This window comes from Sminthopsis crassicaudata, chromosome 6 (assembly GCF_048593235.1).
Source record: "Sminthopsis crassicaudata isolate SCR6 chromosome 6, ASM4859323v1, whole genome shotgun sequence".
Taxonomy (NCBI): domain Eukaryota; kingdom Metazoa; phylum Chordata; class Mammalia; order Dasyuromorphia; family Dasyuridae; genus Sminthopsis; species Sminthopsis crassicaudata.
Genome location: NC_133622.1, coordinates 138412120 through 138435454, shown reverse-complemented (window position 1 = coordinate 138435454; position 23335 = coordinate 138412120). Strand labels below are relative to the sequence as shown.

Genomic DNA, 23335 nt, shown 5'->3' with positions numbered 1-23335 from the left:
ATACAAATGACCCTTATTTCCCAGTTATTTTATTAAAATATTTTAAGAAAAATACTATTATTAGTATTTTTTTTTAACAAAGGCTTGGACTTAAGAGGACTAAGTGACTATTATTCATATCTTGACTACATCAGAGTGAACCTAGAATAATAGTGAACCTGATAAGGTTTTTAAGGTCAGTAGGACCTTAGTCCTATTAAGTAGGAAAATGGACACTTTGGCCAAGGTTTATGGAGATCCAAAAATTATGTCTGCATCAACTCAAATCAATTTCAGTCTTTTTAAGACATAAGAACAATACTGAAGGCAATAAGCTAGGACCCAGTTATCTTCACACTTTGATGGTACATGCAACCTACATAGATATCAACAGGAAGATAGAAGTGATAATAATAAATTTTATGCTGCCACTGACTCTTCAATTCCAAAAACGAATCCTAAGATATTTGGCTTGGGTGGCAATTTTCTAGGAATATAGAAGGATCAGTGGAAGCAGACTTCGCAAAAAGATGTGTTCATTGCACATGAGATGTGCATATGTCCAAGGAACCAGTTTCCTGATTCCCAACTGTACCTGGTACCATCCTGTATTTTGTGATGTCAGAAACCAAAGAACTGATCAATGGCATCACCAGTTCAGTATTCCATACATATCACCTATAGAAGTACTGAAAAATGGAAAGGTATCAATGTATGTGTGCAACTATGAAAATGAACTTTTGAGTAACAGAACCAAAGTCAACTAGTCCACCATACCATAAGTCAAAGATAACCTGGACTGTCACTGGTTTTGACAAATTAAGCAGTTGCTACTCCCAGATTCCTACGGTATTTTATTAGGTTGATAGGATAGAATTGGGAGATAATATGGTATAGCGGAATGAGTATTGGATTTGCTATCAGGGAACCTGAGTTTGAATTCCAGCTTTGTCATTTATTTCCTGTGTGACCCTGATCAAGACACATAACTTTTAAGTTTCCAGAAAATAAATAAGGGTACTGAACTAGATAAATTGTTATGCTCCTTAAGGATCATTTAGTCCAATCTACTTATTTTAGCTATGAGACCTGGAATTCATTATTCACTGTGAGTCTATCCAAAATATATGTGGAAATTTTACCATTCATTCAATGAGTTGTTTATTCATTCTGAGAGAATACCAGGCACTAACTTAAGAGGTAGAAAATATAGAGTATATTGGAGGGAAAAAGCACTGGATTTAAAAAGTTTTAACTTTGCCACATAGAAACTTGTGTGACCCAATATAATAACTATTTGACCTTGGGCAAGTTATTTTTACTTTGGATGGGGCTTTTCCTCATCTCTAAAATAAGTAGATTAATAAAAGATCTTTAAGAAGCAAAAAAGATTTAGAGCTAAAAGGGTTTCAGAATATATATAGCCACAAATCATAGTCCAGAAGGATCTCAAAAGGAATTTGGCAATATAAAAATTCGTATTTCCCTGTAATTGAAGGATTCAACTCTTTTGGTCTCTCCCTTTATTTTTCCTTTCAAAAATTACAATTAGATACTAGAAAAGAGATGAAAATAACTACTTCACAAAGCCACTTCTTTATAACAGTATTTTAAATACATTGGCAAGTAGGCTAAAGAAAAAAAAGTTAAGGAATTGGACACCTTGCCTCCTCTCCTTCACTTACTACTGCAAAATGGAAAACATCACAAGTGGTAATAACTGTTGCTTTACATTTAAGTACACTATTTGTATTCCAAGAGTAGAAATCAAAAGAATGAATATAGCTTGAAAGGATGAATGTAGCTTGAACATAAATATATAGCAAAGTAAAATATGGAAAAGCAAATGCATAGTCTTAAAATATTTTTCATGACATTAAGTTTGGCTTTCTGATCTATGATCATTTGCCAAGAAGTGGACATTAACTGATATGGAAATTCAGGAGAGAACTCTATCAGCCATTAATACTCATTTTAAAATGAAAATATGGCATATTGCTTGCATCTTTGCTCATTCATTATCACTTTTTAGAACAGAAAAATGAGTAAGCCCTTTTGTACTTGTCATTCCAGGAATCATTCCAAAATAGGTTTTTAGGGACTAAATTTTAGCATACAGATCTGAATCCTAAAAACTATTGTATGTATTTATTGTTATTTACTTTCTTAATATTACATATTTTATTGAAATATTAAAATGAACTTTTAAATAAAATCAAAATCTCAAGTGCAAAATTTTGAACATTGCTATACTCATTGAGAAGCTGAGTATCAAATTTTCTCCTCCCCTAAGCTTTTCAAACTATTTTCAGATATATTTGTAAGCACTGACATTTCAGAAAACATTAATTACACCAATTTAAAAAAAAAAAAAAAAAGGTAGATGTAGAACAACATCTTTTAAAAAATGCTGGCATACTTTTAAACTGCACTATCAGTTTTCCTTCCCTGTTCTTCACATTGGAATGGATCACCTTTTAAAATTAATATAGAAGAAAGCAGGCTCAATAATTTACAAGGCAACTCCACTCTAGTTATGTTTATAAAGTCTGTTTCTGTTCCAAAACTAGTCAAGTCTAGCAAAAAGTACTAAGAACATGAGTTTTATTCCCTCCCTGCAAAAAGCCATTTTTGTAATTATCCTCAATCAATCTTGTTTTTTGAACATATTTCCATTTACAAATGAAAATGCTTTGAATGGAATATTATCTAACAGAAGTATCTTAAAGAAAGTTCAAACTACTAAGTAGAAAAGCGCACTTTGTGGACTCCAAAAACTAATATTCTAGTTTGAAAACCCTTATTTCTTTTTTTTCCCCTTAAAACAAAATATTAGCTAGCATTTATATAGCACTTGAGGGTTTGCGAAGTGCTTTGGTCCATCTCATTTGGTCCTCATAATAACTCTGTGAGGTAGGTGCTATTATTCCATTTTTACAAATGAAAGAAAAAAGATAGGTGACATGTCCAGGAGTCACAGAGCTAGACAGGATTTGAGCTCACATCTTCACATTCCAATTATACTTGCTTGCAAATGTCATCAATTCAGAATTCAACTGTAAAAGAGATTTGTAATAGCTACAAATACGAGAGTTCTTACAATGTACAATTGTAATTAAATAATTTCTTTGTAGCAATGTTTTACTATTAGTTTGTGATAGTGAATACATGAGGGGAAACAGAACAGGATAAAAGATAACTGGACTGGGGTTTAGTTCCAGTTCTGCCCCTCTGACCTTTGGGCAAGTCACCACTTATCTGCAAAATAAACGTTCTTAAACTATGGTTGCAAAGTTCCATGAAACTTTAAAACCTACTAGATCTGGTTGGATTTCACCCAATTAAAATCTAAGGCAGCCTGGCCAATTCAATAGAGCTGACCTTAGTTAGGAAGAGATGGGTTCAAGTCCAGTCTGTCCCTTGAACTCTTAGTGCCCCAGGCAACTCTCCAAGTTGCACAAATGCCAATACACTGCATTGGTAGTTCCTCAGGATGAGCTCCCTAAACAGACAAAAATCAAAGGTCGGTTAAAAAAATAGAAAATTAGTTGTTTTGTGACTAAAAACAAACAAAAAAATTAAGCCCCAAACTAAAGGGACCACTTTTTCTCAAAAATCTGTGGCCATGAAACTACAGTTATAATGATTGCTAAGTTTATAGGGGTTTCCTCCTCTCTCCAGAAAAAAATCAAATTTCTGGAAATCAACATTTTCAAATTTTATGCTTAATAAACTTAAAAACTTCTTTGGGCAAATAAAGATGAATTATTCCAGTTTAATTCCATTAACACTAACTTTTTTTAAAGGCCTCAATTAAAAATCAATTACTGGAAGAGCTACAAAACTTATCACATACAAAGCAACTTCAAATATTCGTAAGTTTGTAGTGCTAAACACTACATAATGAAAACTATTCATGTGTCAAAAATTGTATTGAAATATATAATACTCAAGTGTTATTTCACAAAATAAGAGAAAAAAATGTGAAAAGAATGTAAAGGTAATGAAACAAAAGAGGTGGATCAAGAATCCTACTTCTATATCAAAGTACTGCTTTAATTATATCTTATCAAAATGGAAAGATGAGTATGAATTCTTTAAAACTGCCAGCAAAGATTACAAGCCCTTACCGGAAGTTCTTGCTCAAGATATAAAAACTTCATAGGCCTATAAGCTTCTCTTTTGTTCAAGGATCTACCCTAATTGGGTAATGGTCATCATGTGGTAATATAGCTTTATCAACTTGAAGACCATTAATTTACTACAACTTAAGAGAAACTTATCCTCTGATGGGGGAATTGTCATCACAAGTATTTACTGATTGCTTTTTTTTTTTTTTTAAAGCAAAATGTTAGAAATCTGAAACAGGCTTCTTAAAAATAAATAGTATAGTTCCTTGAAGCTTAACTCATCAAAAACCTTCTGCAGGTCCCTTTGTGAGAGACTTTTGTGACATCACAAATAAGGTAGGAGAGAGAATATGGCACAGTGGAACTAATCTTGGAACTAATTAAGTCCTTTAACCCCCCCCCCCCAATGTCACTATCTTTAAAATCCTTAAACATATTGTGTGTAAAAGATCATTTTCAAATGAAAAAGACTTTTGGAAACAAAAATATTGCAAATGCATTCAGGAACATTACCTGAAAGAGTAAAGACAGAAAGACACTTAAGACAAAGCTCTTGAGTACTAAAAGGCCAACTGGATTTTTCCTAAACAGACTATTTGCATTAAAAATGTATGATAGTTTCAGGTACTAAATTGCCTATGATCCATTTTGGCTATTAAGTTCATAGGATCAGAGTTAGAGCTAGAAGAGACCTTAGACGTCATTTATTCTAACGATCTCATTTTATAAATGAATTGACACCCTGAGAGGCTGCAACTTCATTAAAAAAAAAAAAAAAAAAAAAAAAAAAAAAAAAAAAAAAAAAAAAAAATCACACAGGTAATAAGTGGCAGAGGTAAGATTTGAACCCTCAATTCCAAATCCAGAACTCAACACACCACTAAATAACTTTCTAGTACCTTCAACAAATTCACCTCAATTTTCTGCTGCATTATGTAACATCACTAATTTGTGGTCATATGGCCAATTTATGGTCATATGGCCAATTTATTTTTTTTTTCCCCTTTCTGGCCCTTTCCAAGTAGTTTTTTGGTAGCTTATGGTTTTAGTGAACTTGATATCGAGTGGCCATATAATAAGAATTCAGAACAGTACACTAGTTTCTCTAGTTTCGTCATAACTGTTCTCCAAGACCCAGAGAACACTTTCTGGATGGTTTCTCCAAGTCAATGATTGTCTTTGTGAAAAGCTGGGGGACTTAGATTCACAAAGAAGGTGTATCCTAAACTACCTTCTTTCATCAGCACAAAGTCCTAACCCTGCTTATTTTTACACTTATGAAGTGTAACAACTTTCCATGTCTAATGTTGAAGAAGTCAAATTGAAGAGACTAGTTAAGGAATCAGTTTTTCGGTGAATGTTTAAATTCTACAATTTCAAATTTTTGGTCCCAGTAACTAATCCACTAAATTGTTGAACAGGGAAGATATTTCTTAATTGCACTGAAAAAAATAATCTATCTTAGGAGGCAAACCAAATTAATTCTTCACGATCAGGTGGGTAGAAAAGACTTTTAAGTTTGATCATTCACTGCCCCCCCCAAAAGGATTAAAATTGCTTTAGAATTTCACCAAAACATTTTATCTACCTATTATCATTCTATAATTTGTAAACTAAATCAAACATTAAATTTAGAATGACAATAAGAGACCTTTCCTAAATAATTGGGTGAAAATGAATTTCCAATGTCATTCTTATTTAAAAGAGAAAAAAAAAAAACTTTCTGAAAGCATGCATTTCCCTTTTATTTTAAAGAGCAAAAAATTATTTTTAAGTCAATAAATCATATCCAAACTACATATTCAAATTTTTATAAAAATTAAGATTTCACATTTATTTTACATTTAGTTTTCCATGTCTTTGTAGAGACAAGGAATAAGATTGCACATTAACTGAAAATAGTGCAAAAAGGGAGTGCTGGATAAGTCACAAATGCACTAAAAATTGAGAGTACCAGACCATAAAAAATAAGCAATGGACAACTAGAGAAAATAAGCAAAAACTACAGAAATGAAGTGGATGCCCTATCAGCTAAAGTTAAACTAATGGTATAGTTATTGAATGATCTTCCCCCCCCACCCCCACCCCAAATCCTTTCAGTATCAGTAACTTTTACTCATTCATTATTTTTACAATCTCCTTAAGTATACCTGTTGACTTTATAATGCTTAAGGTATATGGCTGAACAAATTCTTTTCAAAGGTTATGAAAATTTCACATAAAGTCACTGACACGGCCTCTTGACAACTCCCACACCAAACAGTACTTTATTTTGTATATTTGTCCCATTAATACTCCCATATTAGGGTTTTTAAGCTGTTTTCAAATGTACATGGTGAAAAAAGTCAGCAAGAAGTGGTGGCACCTAGAGACAGTTTGCCCCCACATAAACTCTTTTTCAAAACTTCTGGGTGCCAAGTCCATTCAAACTCTGGGCAACAGTAAATTAAGTGCAGCAATACAGCTACACTGTTACCAGATTAGCTTATAACTTTTGCACACATCGGGCTGATCAATGTGTTAACCTGAAACAGACTGTGTACTTTAACTGAACATGGCAAAATAATCACTCTATTGAACTTTACATCATCATTTGATGTCAAACAATGAGGCAAATCCAAACAGTATATACAAAAAACAGCTTTGCATTTACAAAATATTTTGTTTCCCATATTGATTAATCCAGGCAGCTAACTCATTGGTTTATGCAACTTTATTGAAGAAAAATAAATCAATTACTAGCAGAGCTATTAGTTGATCACTCATCCATTGACAACTTGCATCATTTATTCAGTGCTATATTAAACAGTGTATTGGAAGATAGATTAACTAATAGCTCCAAGCCTCCTAACAAAATTTAAATGAAAATTACAAAAAGTTCAAGACCCTATTTTGGAATACAAGGGGTGTTTGACTTCCAATTTCCATTCTCTGTAGAACAAGAACAGGTCATTCCTTTATTGACATGCATAAAATACATCACGTTTTCTGTTCTGCTGATGCTATAAATTCAATACCAATTCTCCAACCACATCAGTTATGAGCATAAAGTATATCATGAAACCTCAAATCTCTAACAATGGAAGGCTTAAACCAGATGGATGCTGCTACAGTAAAGTTGCTTCCTTTGTTATGACAATTGCGCATCCATCTCCCTCCCCCTCAGAAGGTATCTTCAGCATCTATTAGAGCTGTGAGGAATGGGTTTAGTCTCATAACCAAGTTAAAGTGAAGACATTGGCCAATAATACACATGCTCCCATTTTTTTTTAAATTCTGAATCTTGGGCAATTGTTCTCTTGTAACTACTTTACAGTTTCTAAAAGCAGTTATTGTCCAAAGCTGGAAGAACTTAAGTCTTCTCAGGCGAGCATGTGCATGAATGGAGGGAGGTAAACAAAAAATAAAATTAAAAAAGATGAGGTCTGATAGGGGAGCAGCCGGATAAGAAAATCAAAAAAGGAACAGTAATTTAAAGTTTATTCCAGCTATAATGCAGGTTATTCTGACTTTAAGGTAGCATCACATGGCATACTTCTGAGTCCATTCTCGAGATATTCTGTTGTACCTGTAAATAATGGGAAAGATTTTGAGAAGTTCTAAACCAATAAAGCTTTAAAACTTACACAATTCTTTAAAACACTTAAAGACAGCTAATTAATCAAGAAATCCATCTAGAGGATACCCTTCAAAGACAAAAGAGCTTTTGGTGCTCATTATTTCAACAAAATGGGGGCAAATAAAATTTTTATTTAGAAAGCCGCCAATTATTGTTTCAATTAGAACTAAAACACATTAAAATTAATTACAACTATTACATTCATTCTCACACATTTGAAAATAACTTATATTGTGGAAAAGCTCAAACTCACTATGTGTAAGCTGGGGGAGGGGGTGTGTGTGGAAGAAATGCTTAAACTATAGTACAGCACAAAATCAAGAAAAGGTTTTATCAAAATCTTGTTAAGTATGTGTTTATACCAGAAATGGCACCAGAAGCCTCCTGCCTATAGTCCTTTGCTGTTGGGGAGGCTGGTCTACCACTTAAGCTGCAAGTTCTGAACTGCTAAAGCCAATCAAGTCAAAGGGGAAAAACTAGTTAAGGTTAAAAAAAAAAATGAACACTCATTATTGGGATTAAATCTATGTATGAACTGTTTTTTCAGCCTGATAAGAGACAAGGAGACCCATTCTCACACCATGTCCTGTCTTCCACCTCACTTCTTTGAAGTAGCAAGTTACCTAGCCCCCATTATCATTAGAAAGACTAATACTTTTCTGGACAACCAACAAACCTATGACATAGAGGTAGAAAAGGACTAGAGAAGAAATGATGTAGAAATGAAATACCTAATGACAGAAGTAAATGCCATCAATCACTTTTTTAAATGTCAAAAGGACATCAATGTTACCAGAAACTACCTTAATTTAAAATATAGTGATCATTTTAAGAATTAAGTGTACATACTTGGAGTATAGGGCATGAGATGTTTTTCCTTGAGACAAAAACAACTCACCCTGTGCTTTCATGTAAATTCAATTATTAAAATTTTTTCAATCTACATTTGTGGCTTTATTCTTTAAGTACTCCTTTCAAAAACCCTATACTTTACACAACAAAGTGTCACAGATACACATGCATGCTTGTCAGTAGTAGAAGTTATGGTTAACGAAACAGGCTTAACAGTATTTTTTCCTAAAATAAATTTGATAACTTCTGTACCTAAGTAAAATTTAGTTAGGTCTTTGTTATAACCTACTACATTCCGTTTCTACCAAAGCTGTTAGTTAAATATGTCTTACCAGTTCAAGAAACAGGCTATTTAATTCAAATCTCATATTACTACTACAATTACTCTGACATGCATACAGATCAAGCAATAGACTACTCAATTACATTTTCACACTAATCAGATAATCAAGCTGTTAAAATGTACAGATTCCGTTCACTACTGCATCCATTACCTTTTGTTAGTTATTCAGTGCTTTAAAGCATGCAGCACTCAAGTGCTGGCAATACTTATGATTAAATGCACTATAAAGTACAGGTCTCCTTACCCTACAACATAGCGTATTTCTCTGTCCACTCTCTGGCTAACCTATTGTACCTAATTAAACAAGTTAGGATTAATTTTCACAAATATAAAACTAATCGTGTTGGTGATGAATTCTACATATTCAAAGTCACAAAGATTATGAAAATTATGTAAACAGTGATTAATGAAAAATGACTGCTTTTCTCATAGAAAAAAAAAGATAAAAGGTAAAATCATGGCTTGATTTTTCACTACTTTTATCTAAAACTTATTAACAAAATTTTAAAAACCTTTTAAAAAGGTTTCAAAGGCTCATCTTCCCTTCATAATAAGTTTACAACCCATTTTAATACTGTATTTCTACATCTCAACTCTTGAGGATTCCTAAAAACAATCATACAAGGTATGAGTATAACAAGTCCAGTGAGTAAAAACAATTTTCCATTTTGCAAAGTGTTTTTCTCCTTAAATTGCTTTTTACTTACTTGTCTCTGTCTGTTTTATAGATCCGTGCAATCTCTGGCACTAAGGGGTCATCTGGGTTTGGATCACATAGCAGTGAACAAATGGATAAAAGAACTGAAAGAGAACAGTTTGATTCAAAACATCAAATCAATCTGCATAAATAACAAAATAATTTTTAAAATATGCAAGGGCTTTCTTAATTTAATTCTTAAAAATACTTGAGAGTCTTACAATTTCAATCATAAGGTAGCAACAAGGTAAAGAAATAATATAAAGATAATCTTGGGAGCCATGGTCATACCTCCTACAGAGCTCTTCATAATGAAAGCCTGACGGTGACTACCACACTAAATAAAAAAGGGAAGGGGCATCGTGACATGAACATGGTATTTGTACTTATAAGTAAATGGAAAGAAACTCAGTTTCTCCTTGGAAAGACTTAAAAAAGAATGGGTTTGATCATATATACAGTGGAAAACGATTACTTTATTTGGGAGTAAATGTAAACATTTGAAAAATCCTCTACAAACTGTAGCTTTCTTCAATATTTGATGAAGAGGATGAAAATGAAGGGAAATTCCAAAAGATCAACAAAACCCATCAACACTACTTTAATGCTAGAATATTTTCAGACCACTCTGTAGATAAGAGAGCTGGTTTTGATTAGGAGCACATGGATTTAAGAACCACTTGTAACAGGAGTCACTTCACCTCGATCCAATGGTAAAAATCACGAGGGAAACAGATCCTTTTATTTCTGTATATCTAACAACCTCAATAACTTCAAATACAAATGGGAAGGCAAGAAATCAAGAGTCCAAACACTTTATATCTATAGAAAACAAAAATTCTTCAAAAAGACTGATAAGCACTAGAACTTATAGGCAATAAAATAATACCACAAAAAAAAAAAAAAAAAGGCAACTGATGAGATAAAAATTTCTGAAGCACCTAAGTGAGAGGCATTAGAAACAAAATTAAAATCGTAATCTGTATTAAGCTTATATAGAAAACATAAATTTCACTATTTGCAGAATTAAAGGCATTATCAGCAGAGATGGAACCCTATCTTCTCACAGAAGATAGAAATTGAATGAATCTTGAAGAGGAAAAGGGCAAAAAAAAGAGGGGCATAAACCCTTTTTCTTTCTTACAATGGGGATCTGAGAGGAGTAGATCAGAACACCACCCCCCATGACCTAAATTGGAGAAAAGAGGATTTAACAAACACGGAAGTTTGGCTTAGAAATCTATCAATGTCAAATGGGAAACAAGTGAGGTGTCAAAAAGTTAAATGGTAACATTTGTTCTGGCAAGCAAAACAAACTTCTTAGTTCTATGAAAAGATAAAGAAGGAAAGAGAAGAACAGAAATCTAAAAGAGTATTCTTTAGATTGAATTATGGTATATTACCAGGAGAAAAGCAAAATTACAAAGAAAGTCAGAACTCTTGATAAAAGCAACCTCAACCACGGTCTCCAGAAGATATAGGATAAATAAAATAAGCTATCTGCTTCCCAACAAAGTTGTGATGGACTCAAGGTGCAGAAAGAGATAGACATTTTGGAATATATCCTACTGTGGGGTCACTTCATAACCAAGGTCCATTCTACCCCTTCTTTTAGTTCTTAATGAAAGTAAGGAGAAACAAAAAAAGTTGACTGGAAATTCACACCATAGAACTTTTTTCAAGCAAAGGATAAAACTGATAGCAAATTAGTAGACTAAATCAAAGTGATGGCATTCAATCAAGTCAACTCCAACCTGATTTAAACATCTACTGAAACAGGGAAATGAGCACCATTACAAATCACTGCTATTCATAAAACTGCCTAGAAATCACAGAAGCCACAAACACTTGATCTCCTTGCCAAGTAGAAAGCTATGACAAGTAAGAATAATACCAGTTAGGAATATAAATGTTTCATAAGATCATTAAGATAGAAAAGTGACCAAAAACTTGTTCAAAATCACTTCAAAAACAGCAGAAAAGCAAAAGGGAAAAAAGTTTACAGAAAGCTTGATCACAGATCTCAAATCTCAAGTAAAGCCAGATAATGGGACAGCTTATGCAGCACTATGGAAAGAATGCCAGGCCTGGAGTCCAGAAGACTCACTTTCCTGAGTTCAAATCTAGCCTCAGACACTGATCAGCTGAGTAACGTTGGAGAACTCACTTAGTGCTGTTTGCCTCAGTTTCCTCAATCTGTCCAATGAGTTGGAGAAGAAAATAGCAAACCACTCTAGTATCTTTGCTAAGAAACTTCAAATGGGGTGCAAAGAATGGGACACAACTAAAATGACTGAAAAAGTGAGATAATACTAAGGAACTTTTAGAATGAAATGGCAAGAACAAAATGGTAAAAATTTGTGAAAATGTCCATTACAAGCTACTACACATGAATTCTAAAATCACAGTCCCAAATACAGTGCATGAGACAAATTCTAAGATACTCTTCTATTCCCATCTTCACAAAGGTGACCAAAAGTAAGAAAATTATAGAAATCTAACCCGTAGAAAAATTATATGAAAAAATATTTATATAATCATTGAAAGTATGAGTTGTTGACAATGGTTTATATAAACTTTTTAATCTCTCGCCATGCGAAGCATAGAGTTCCATACATAGACATTTGGTTTACTGAATTGAGGCTAAATTTGTGATGTATTATATTATATGTAACTTTAATTTCTTAGTATATAACTTGAGAGTTTTGAAGCTATAAGTTTTATAAATTCAATCATTTTACAGGCTGATAGGTATATGCTATTAAAATACATTCTGTATTTAAATGTTTTAAGTACCTGGCTCCAAGATGGTTAAATCAAATTGGCTAATGGAGAAAGAGCAAAATTAAATTTAAATAAATAAATAAATATTTTAGAGGTATTTTTTTGTTGCCAGCATGTTATGTCAATCTCAAGATGGGTTATGTTAATAAAAATTTGTCAATATATTAGAACATTTTATTTAAAAGAGTACGTAAGACAATATAGAAGTCTTAGAATATGGTTCCTTGGACAACAGATTATTTTTAAAAATCTACTTTTTGACCCAAAGGAAACTTTTTAAAAGAGGCTTCTAAAGTAGCAACAAACTTTCATGGAAGCAATAAACAGATGAAAATGTGAACATGTAGTAAGTATAATTAACTTTTAACTGATACCTGAATAAAAAGTACTATCAACAACTATATAATCTTCATTTCTTTTTCTTTTACCTTTAGAAATAGTTAAAGCAGGAGACCACTGTGATCTTAGAATATCGAGACAAATGCTGCCATTACTGTTAATGTTTGGATGATAAATTCTTGTTGTAAATGCAACCTAAAATAAAGAATAAAATATTTAAGGGCTTTTCCAAGAGAAAAAATAAGTCTATTTTTTAAATTGGCATCTAATTCAATCATGGAGATAAAAAGGAACAAAAACAAGTTAATTCTATATCTTAATGATGAATTCAAGCAAACAAAACATTTAGTGCTCACAAATCAGTAATAACTATAAAAAGGTCAAATGTTATCTTCTGAAGACAGGTAGTTTCAATTGCAATATGAGAATTTTGAATAGAGAGAAAATTTGGTAGAAAGTGTAAGCTTTTTGGATCCTACTAAAATTTTGTGTCTAAAATTACCAAAATGATATAAAATACCAAAATGCCATAAAATATTTACTTCAAAAAGAAAGGAAAGTATTTGTATCTGAACTGCCCACATTCATTTGTGTATAAACCTAATTATTCCAATGATACTATAATCATCCTTTCTATAAGATCAAGTCATTCTTAGGGACTACCTAAATGTTTCAGTTTTATTCAAAACTCAAACTTTTATGTAAAAGTTTTTCTGAGAAAAAAAAAAAAAAAGATGAAAATCTTATAAATATGAATTAAGATATTTGTTAATTGTCATTAAAAGTTAATAGAGGAGGTAAAAATTAGGACACATGTACAAATATAAATATTTCCTAAGTAAAATATCACTATATATCAATTATTTTGAGAAATACTTGCCTTAGGTGGTTTGAAGGGGTAGTCTGTAGGGAAATGAATTGTCAAAAAGAATACACCGCCTTGATATGGGCTGTCATTCTGTCAAAAAAAAAACTGTTTAATTTTAAGTCCATGGCATCCCTTAAATATTGACTTAAAATTTCAGCATTTTTGATCATGAAGCAAAATTACAAAACAGTACACAATATTAAGTCAAAGTTAATTTTTATGAGATGTCCAACTAAAAATCAATCTAAAATTATTCTATTCCAAGAATTTGGAATATTCCATGCCCTACAGCAGAGATATCAATTTCAAAATTCTTACAGCTGCATATTGACTTAGAAAATCACAAATTAATATTATCTGTATTTTATTTTTAAACATTTTCCAATTATATTTTACTTTGATGCCTTTAAAATGAGAACAGTTGGGAGTTTGACATCTCTGCTCGACAGTATTAAAAGACAAGAAAGACTAGTTAAGCAGTTTTCATGTTAAATATACTAAAGCTATACACTAGAAGAAAGCTAAGACAAATTTGTAGTTAACTAACTACAAACCAGTTGCTAAGATTTAAGATTGAAATCACTTTAACCAAGGAAAAAAGATAAGAAAATACTGAGGAAAAAAATATGAAAATTAAAATATTCTTTGCAAAACTGAATACAGCTAAATTAGGGGAAACCTATCAACTAATTATTAATGCACCAGGATCTGCCTTTAGCTATAGTAACTAAAAAGTAAAATTTTTTTTGTCCCCAACACAAGCTACAGAAATAAAAAGCATTTATCTGTCTCAAAAGTATTTTCAGAAGAGATTATTCAGGAAATAATTTTTTTCCTTTTTGACAGAGAAAAGTTATACTACCATGTGTTTAGTTGTAGAGTTCTTTTTTAAGCTTCAAGTTGATAAAAGACATTTACCAAATCCAAAGCACTCTATTAAGACCTAGCGATACAAAAGTGAAATAATAATTCTTGACTTCTTAGAACCTTACAAACTAATGAGTAGAAACACAGACAAAACAAAACAACTCTTAAAAATGAAATCCAACTTTTATCTAAAATTTCCATAAAACAGGAACAGGAGAGGAAAAAAGGTAAACCACTTCAATATCTTTGCCAAGAAATCCAGTGGGCAAAAAGTCCACACCATCACTACCACCAACAAATATTAGGTTCCTAAAATTTAACACATACATTCCCTCTCCCCCCCAAAATCAGGCAACAGCTCAAATCCCACATCAACTGCCTTCAAAACATATTGGCACAATGAAAATAGAACTACCTGGGGCTCAAAGACTTGGATTCATGTCTCATCTCAACCTAACTTCTTTTACAATCTGGGATAAACACATCACCTTGATGAACCCCATCTATCAAATGAGGTTTGTAATAGATGGCATCTAAGACTCCTTCCAGTTATACACCAATAATTCTGTAATCACTACCTACAAGTCACACAGGCACCTCAAATTCTCTATTCACAAAAATAATTTTCTTTCCCTTAAAGCTCACCTTTACTTTGTTAAATATATTACCATCTTTTTTTTCTAGTCACAAAAGTTCACAACCTAGGAATTATACTCATCTCATCATTCTCATTCACCCAATGTCTTGTGATCTGTTCTATTCCCACAACATACCTTCTAATTCTAATCACCTTCTCTCTACACATCACAACAGGTCTCTTCCATGAACTATTTCAATAGCTTTCAAACTGGTATAATTAAAGGCTTACTATGTACTAGGTACTCTGCTAAGTCTTGGGGATACAAATAACAATGAAATAATTAATTCCTATTCCCAAATACTCTTTGGGAATAGGAATCATTTCACTGTTAAAGACATTGTTTTATTTGTATTACATTCTAATGGAAGAAACAAGCAATAAGCACATAAAGAACACAGACATTGGCCAGAGGAAAAACAAAAAAAGTTTCATGTAAACGTCTGGTCTAAATAGGACTTTTCCTTTAAGATTTTTCTATGGGGCATAAGAACACTTCCTCCACTTGGGATAACCAAAGCAAAGCTTTGGAGCTTCTGCATTAGGAGTAGAGTGGAGCCACTTTGGCAAGACTACAAAAATGTGGGAGGTACATATACAAAAAAAAAATCCTTATATAAAAAACAATTTATATAAAGAGATTGGAAAACTACACTGGGGTGAAGATATGAAGGGTTTTAAAAGTTAATCTTAAGTTTATATTTGATCCTAGAGCTCTAAGAGTCACTGCAGTTGATCACTTCAGTGATCAACTAGACTAGACAAGAAAAACAACAGTCTAGATGAAAGATGAGGGTCTGAACTAATGCTCCTAATTGTGAGAACAAAGAGAAGAAATGGATGGAAAACCTGTTGTAAAAGAAGAAAAAGTTAAGACTTGGAAATTGAATACATGTAGTGAATGACAGAAGTTGATGATCTACTGTCTCACTTCTCTGGATCTACAACAGAAGCCAAAATAATATTTCTAAAAAATAAAGATCCTATCTGTATAATTCCACTCCAAGAAAATTCTCCCTATTTTCTTTAAGATTAAATGTCAACTTCACCACTTGGTTTTCTAGTTCCAGTGTATTTTCTACTTATTGTATGTTGAATATTTGTACACCCCTCCCTCCCATTCTATTCCCTCTACATTGAAGCCAAATCAACCTATAAGAGCATCTCCCATGTCTTTGCACAAGCTTCCCATGCTTGGAATACATTTTCTTCCTCTTCTCTCTTCCTTGGAAACCCTGTCTCCTTTGAAGGCTCAGATTCAATGCCAAGTATTTGAACAAGCTTTTTGTAATATGTACAACTATTAGTGCTGCTATCCTTATCCCACAACTCAAAATTGCATTTTTGTATAGTAGTTTTTATTTGAATGTTTATTTGAATAGAAATGTGCATTCCTTTAGGAGAACATAAATTCCTTGAATGCAGGGGACTGCCTTTATTTTTTCTTAGTCTAGATGCCAAAAAGTACTTACAAAAAAAAAAAAAAAAAAAAAAAAAAAAAAAAAAAAAAACCACATACATATACACAAAATCCCTTTTAAGTTTTGGTCAACCATAAATACAATTTGAGAAAAGTTCACAGGAATAGTCCAAAAAAAGTTCATTTTAGTCTTCAGTAAGAAAGGAATAATATTCAATCCAATAAATTTTATGTAGCTCCAGGATTCTATCCTGCAGAACATTTGGAGAAAAGTACATTCAAAACATAGAAATCAAGTCATTCCATATTAAAATTATTTTAATAGGGAATATTTAGCTTAGAAAAGATAATTACTTAAGGGAAAATAAAACTGCCTGTATATTCAAAACATTTATCACAAATGAGGATTAGAATTGTTCTGATCCATCTATTGATGGAAGTTACAAGTTTTGCTAAGACAGGTTTGATGAAAAACTTCCTAGTAATAACACGCTCACTTCAAAAAACTTTGAAAAGTGCTATAATTCCAGATTTTAAAAAAAAAACTAATAAAACATTTTGCATTTACATACACACTTGATATTGTAAGTTGCCTTCTCAATAAATAGGGAAAAGTTGAAAGGGAGAAAAAAATTGAAATCCAAAAAAAAATTTTTTTAATGTTGAAACCCATGAATCAGAGTAAAAATTAAAAAAACAAAAACAAAAAAAAAACAAAAGGTCAGGATATAGTATCTTTATAGAGCACTGTCTCTTATCTATTCAAAAATGGAACGGGCATACCTAAAGAAATGGGTTCTTCTTTGCTACAATAAGATCTTTAAAAAGCTGGAATAATATTCAAGGTGGATTCAATTGGTATTTTTCTAATCGATAATGATTTAGAACTTTTTTCATGACTATAAAAATTGTTTTGATTTCTTCATGGAAAACTTTATATTACTTTGACCATTTATCAATTGGAGAATGTCTCATATTCTTACAGATTTGACAAAGTTCTTTTTTTCTATCAGAGCTTTCTGATAACTGTCTATAAAATAATAAATACCCCCCCTCAATTTTCTGCTTTCCTTCTAATCTTGGCTAAATTTGTTGTATTTGTACAAAACCATTTCAAATTTAATGTTATTGAAGTTATCCATTTTAAACCTAAATTTGTTTTTATTATTTCTAAATTGTTCACCTATCCCATAAGTTTGATAATACATTCCATGTTCTTTTAATATTTCTTTTTATTATCCAAGTCATTTATCCATTTTTGACTTTGTCTGTATTGATATTGGGCTATGCTTGCCAGTTATATAATGACTACAATTTTATACCTACCAGACTAGCTAAAATGGCTGAAGGGGAAAGCAACAAATGTTGGAGAGGATGCAGAAAATTGGACACTTATTGTTGGCGGAGGTGTAACATGATCTAGTCATTTTGGAGAACAATATGAAATTAGACCACAGTTATTAAACTACTTATATATACCCTTTGGCCCAACAATACCATTACTAGGTCTATTTCCAAAGATGATTAATGAAAAAGGAAAAGCATCTGTATGGTTTTAAGATTATTTATAGCAGCTCTCCTTATGGTAGCAAAGAACTGAAAATCACAGGAATGCTTATCAATTGGGTAAAGGCCAAATAAAGTCATGGTATATGATTTCTGATGGAATACTATGTTATAAAGAAATGATGAAGACAATGATCTTAAAAGTATTTCTTCACATGGAAATACTTTTGTGAAATATAAAGGGAAATGAGCAGAACCAAGAGGACACTGTATGGGGGAGGAGAGGGGAGCGATAATCTTACATATTTTGTGCTATTAAAAACAATTTTAAGGACGGATTATAGGCTTCACTAGACTAACATAAAAGATTCTCTTTGCATATTTTTTAAAAAGAAAAAAGATTTAGAATCCTTACACTATAGAGCTAGCAGAGACCTTGGAGGCCATTTTGCCTAACATTACTTTACTAACTATATTTCATGGATGGGAAAAATTTAGGCTTATCAAGATGTGATTTGTTCCAAGTTTTAATAGTTGTGTACTCTACTTATAAAACTATAGAATTTCAGAGTGGAAGAGACCTTGAGTCACCTAGCCATTTCTCTTTAAATAACATCAAAAATAACTCATGTTTAGAATTTTAGGTTTGTAAAGTGTCCCTTCCCAACAGCCCCAAGAATTATATGATGCAATGGTTATTCAAGGAGAGGAAAAAGGAATTCTTGAGAAGCTAACTTTGCCAATGCTTTTAAATTTTAAAATGCTAATGTTTCTTAAGGATGAGGCAAGATTTGAACCCAGTCTCTTCTAGTTCTAATGCTCCACCACTAAGATCTCTTTTTCTAGTTGTCAGGAAGTTTAACCAGTACTTAAAAATTCCTTCCATTTGTTCAATATGTTGCCTTTGTAATTGAACAGATTAAATTTAATCCTTTTACCCTTGAATAATCCTTCAATTAAAAAAAAAAAAAAACAAAAAAAAAAAAAAAAAAAAAAAAACACACACACCACTTTCCCAGCTCACTGAACATCTTCTAAAATATCATCCCTGGCCCTCTTTTCTCTCTACACTCTTTTTTCCCCTTGATTGATAAGTTCTCAGGGAATTCAATGATCATAACTTTGTAGATGCCTTTAATGAGAATCCATGATGAGTCCCAACTACCATCTGGAGAGTTGACTTAAATTCAATAACTACAAAAAAATATATCACTCCTCCAAAATACGCATTTGATAGCACTTTGGGTGCTTGATAACTTTGGGTTATCAAGGTGTCTAATTTTAAAGTTACTCTTGATGTTTCCCTGAATACACATATCCATAAAGAATAAACCAACTTCTGAAACTGAAAATTGAGAGGATGCCCATTAATTGGGAAATATCCAAACAAGTTGTAGTATGTCATTGTAATGAATCTTACTGTGCTGTGAAGAAATGACAAGCAGGATGATTTCAGAAAAACCCAGAAACTTATAGGAATTAATGCAAAGTGAGCAGAACCAGAAAAACATTGTACAGTTATAGCAGTATTGTAGCTATTCTCTATAATGCTATCCACATCCAGAAAAAGAACTGATGGACTCTAAATGCAGATCAAAGTACTATTTGTCACATTTTTTTCTGGTCTGTTTCCTCTTTCACAACATGACTAATATGTAAATGTACACAACTGCGCATATATAACTCATTATAATGCTTACAGTCTTAGGGAGGAGGTGGTAAAGGAGAGAAGAAGGGTATTTGGAACTCAAAAAAAAAAAAATAACATGTTAAAAAATGCTTTTTAAAGTACTTTTGAATCTTTTGGCATTAATACTCTTAGTGATATCTAGGATAAGTTTAAGAAAACATGGGAAAACATACAAATTAATACAAAGTGAAATGAGCAAAAACAGGAGAGCTATGTATACAATTTAAAAAAAACACTACAATGATAACCAACTGAAAACCTTAGCAACTTGACCAATAATTAATAATTCAATTAATAATCAATCATTAATAATTTCAAAGAACAAGATTAACAACAAACAACAATCAATATTCATCCCACTCTCATCTAATATAGATGCCCTCATCATCATCCCTTGCCTCATATTGCCAACAGTTTCTTCTTCAATCTATTTTTTACACATCCACACTTACAAATCTTTCATGGCCTTTTACTGCATCTAGGATAAAAAACAAACTTCTCAATCCAGCACTTAAGTTTTCTACATATACTTGCCCCATGCCTTTCAGTGTTATTTAATTTTAAATCCTTTTACTCCAGTCAACGGACCTGAGAACCACACAAAGTTCCTGGCTCCATGTTCCACAGACATTTGAAAATCTAGACGGACAAATGAAAACTCATTTTCGTTCTCCATAAACCTACCTCTTTTTACTCATCTGCCCTTTTCTGTTGAGTTTTGTTTTTTTCCCAGTCATCCAGGTTTCACAATCAAACCCTTTGTATCATTTATTCCTTTTCTTCCATCAGTTACGAAATCTTGCCAATTCTACTACTACAATCTACTTTATATCTAAGCCCCATTTCTATTAAGCCACAACTATCCTAGAGCTAGGTCCCTCAATAATTCTGGCCTAGATTACCACTGTAGTAATCTATTAATTGACTGCCCTGAAGTTTCTCAATAATCTCATCTTCCATACAACAGCTAAAATGATATTCCTTAATGTTTAAGTTTGAATGTGACACTATTGTGTTCAAGAATTTCAATGGTTCTTTACTGTTTTTAGGATAAAATACCAAAGTGCCTGTATTTGATATATATAGTTCTTCATAATCTGGCTCCAATTTTCTCCTTGTTATAATTACTCCTCTACTCCCAGTCTACATTTTCAACAACTCAATTTCCTACTAATTTTAGACTTTGCCTTAGACTATCTTTCACATCTAGAATGCGTCCTTTTCTCATTTCTACCTCTTAAAACATCTACCTTCAAACTTCAGTTCAAATACCATCTTTATGAGGCTTTTCCTGATTCCACTCAAGAGTCTCCCCCAAACCTCATATATGATTTAAATTTATTATGTAGGTACTTTGTATGGACTTATTCTATGAACACACCTTTGTTCCCTAGATATATCTCTTCCCCAAATAGGAAGTAAACAGCAGGCTAGAACCTTCAAAAATAACAACTTTGTATTATTTAGAACCTACACATAGCTAGTAGTATGTGCTTGTTGAATTGGTTAGACCACACAAGAATAATGGCTAAGTAAATAGTTATCCTAATAAAAACTGACTTTACAACTAATACTATTTCGTAAATTATCTACTTATACTACTACAAAAAAAAAAAAAAAATCAAATCAGTACCCTAGTATTATATAGTTGATAAATATTTCAGTATAAAAGCAGACAGACATACATACAATCTGCTCTCGAGTATATAGAATTCATCTTGAGTTATTTGAACCACCCATAATGCTTCAAGGTAATGTCTCCATTTCTTGAAATCAGAGAATACAAGCGGCATTTTGTTAAGACACAAAAAATTATGTCTCTTAGGGAGCTGACTTCAAGTTGGCATTTAAACTTTTAGATGCAGTAAAGATCAATCAAAAACTTATTATTTTACAGAGTAAAATTTCTATGAACTGACTTGTCTCAAAACGGTAGTATTCATTTTCTGATAAGCTTTGGAAGTCATCTCAATCAGCATTCTCCCTATCTCATCATTAATATGAAAGTGTTGATGGGAATAGTTTTAATGCCAGTAAAGATGACAGAAAATACCTGTTTTAACAATTTTCTATCTTATGGAAAATGTTGATATACTTTATTAAAAAAAAAAAAATTCATGCAATTATGAAAACCAACCAAAAAGAGTTATTATGGTTCAAATATGCATAAATGTTGGCTTTTCTGGTGACTAAAAATTATTATTCAATTATTCCTATGCTTTCACCATATAAGTGGTTTTCATATAGAGCAAAAGGTACCATAAGAACCTAAAGAATCTTATAAACAATCCCCAGTACACTTTTAGTGTTGTGGTTTTTACAGAATTCCAATTTTTTGAAAGCTAATATAAAACCTAAGAATTATTTAGACTATCTCCTTTACCACATTAGTGAATATATTTACTGAGCATATTTTAAATTAATTTTAGCTTTTCACAAAATTCTACTCTTATATGAAAAAAAAAACTGTCAGGAAGCTATTATATAGAGGGTGCATATGTTTATATATTTTTAATAATAATATATTTAACATTTAGTATCACCAAAATACTTTTTTAAAATTACATTTAATTATACATATCCTTTGATCTGATCTAGCAGTGTCTACCAGGTCTCTATCCAAAAGAGATCATAAAAGAGGGAAAAGGACCCACATGTGCAAAAATATTTTAACAGCTCATTTTGTAGTGGCAAATTACTGGAAATTGAGTGGATAGTCATCTGTTAAGGAATGGCTGGATAAGTTATGATACATGAATCTAATGGAATACTATTATCTATAAAAAATTATAATAAGCAGGCTTATTTCAGAAAAGCCTGAAAAGACTTACATGAACTGATGCTGAGTGGAAGTGAACAGAACCAGAACATCGTACACAGTAATAACAAAACTATGTGACAATCAACATCTTCTTCTCAACAATGCAGTGACTTAAGGTAATTCCATTAAACTTGGGAAGTAAAATACTATCTACATCCAGAGAGAAAACTATGGAGACTGAATGTGGATCAATACAGTATTTTCACCCTTTTGAGGGACTTTTTTTACCCCTTTACCATAGTTTTTTCCATTTCCTTTTGGTCTGATTTTTCTTACCCAGCATGACAAATATGAAAATATGTTTAAAAGAATTGCATATTTAACTTTTATCAGATTGCTTGCTGTCTTGGGGAGGGGAGAGATAAGGGAAGTAGGGAGAAAGTTTTAGAAAGTAAATGTTGAAATTTTATATTTTCATGTATTTGGAAAAGTAAAATACTATTGAAAATTTCATTTAAGTAATCCTACTACCCTATTTAAGGGGAGAAAAAAAGCTGAAGGTAACAAATTTAGGCTTATATTTACATTTCCAAAAACTGTTTAGAATAATCAAATATGTACCCAATATAAAAAACTAAATAAATTTTTTTCTGTCACCACAGAATGTCAACACTATACAACAACACTATACAAGAATCTTTTCTGTAAAAAGGGAATAGAAATAACCCTTAACAAGAATCTTTTTTGTAGAAGGGGAATAAAAATAACTTTTGGCTAAGATGACGTACTCAAATCTTCCAAATAAAGATTCTGACTGTTAAGATATTCAGTATGTTTCACTTG

At 31.9% G+C, this 23335-nt stretch overlaps 1 protein-coding gene across 11 annotated transcripts in view; it reads right to left on the bottom strand.

Annotated features, from left to right (window-relative positions):
• Window positions 1-6807: 6807 nt before the first annotated feature.
• UBE2D3 (ubiquitin conjugating enzyme E2 D3) overlaps window positions 6808-23335 on the bottom strand; it is a 51670-nt gene continuing 35142 nt past the window's right edge. For all 11 annotated transcript variants that reach the window (XM_074273784.1, XM_074273786.1, XM_074273790.1 and 8 more), the window contains 4 exons: window positions 13624-13701; window positions 12833-12938; window positions 9631-9724; window positions 6808-7677 (listed from right to left, as the gene is read on the bottom strand). In XM_074273784.1, the coding sequence (XP_074129885.1) occupies window positions 7632-7677; window positions 9631-9724; window positions 12833-12938; window positions 13624-13701 (324 nt within the window). In that variant the 3' untranslated portion in view covers window positions 6808-7631. The remainder of the gene's footprint in view (window positions 7678-9630; window positions 9725-12832; window positions 12939-13623; window positions 13702-23335) is intronic.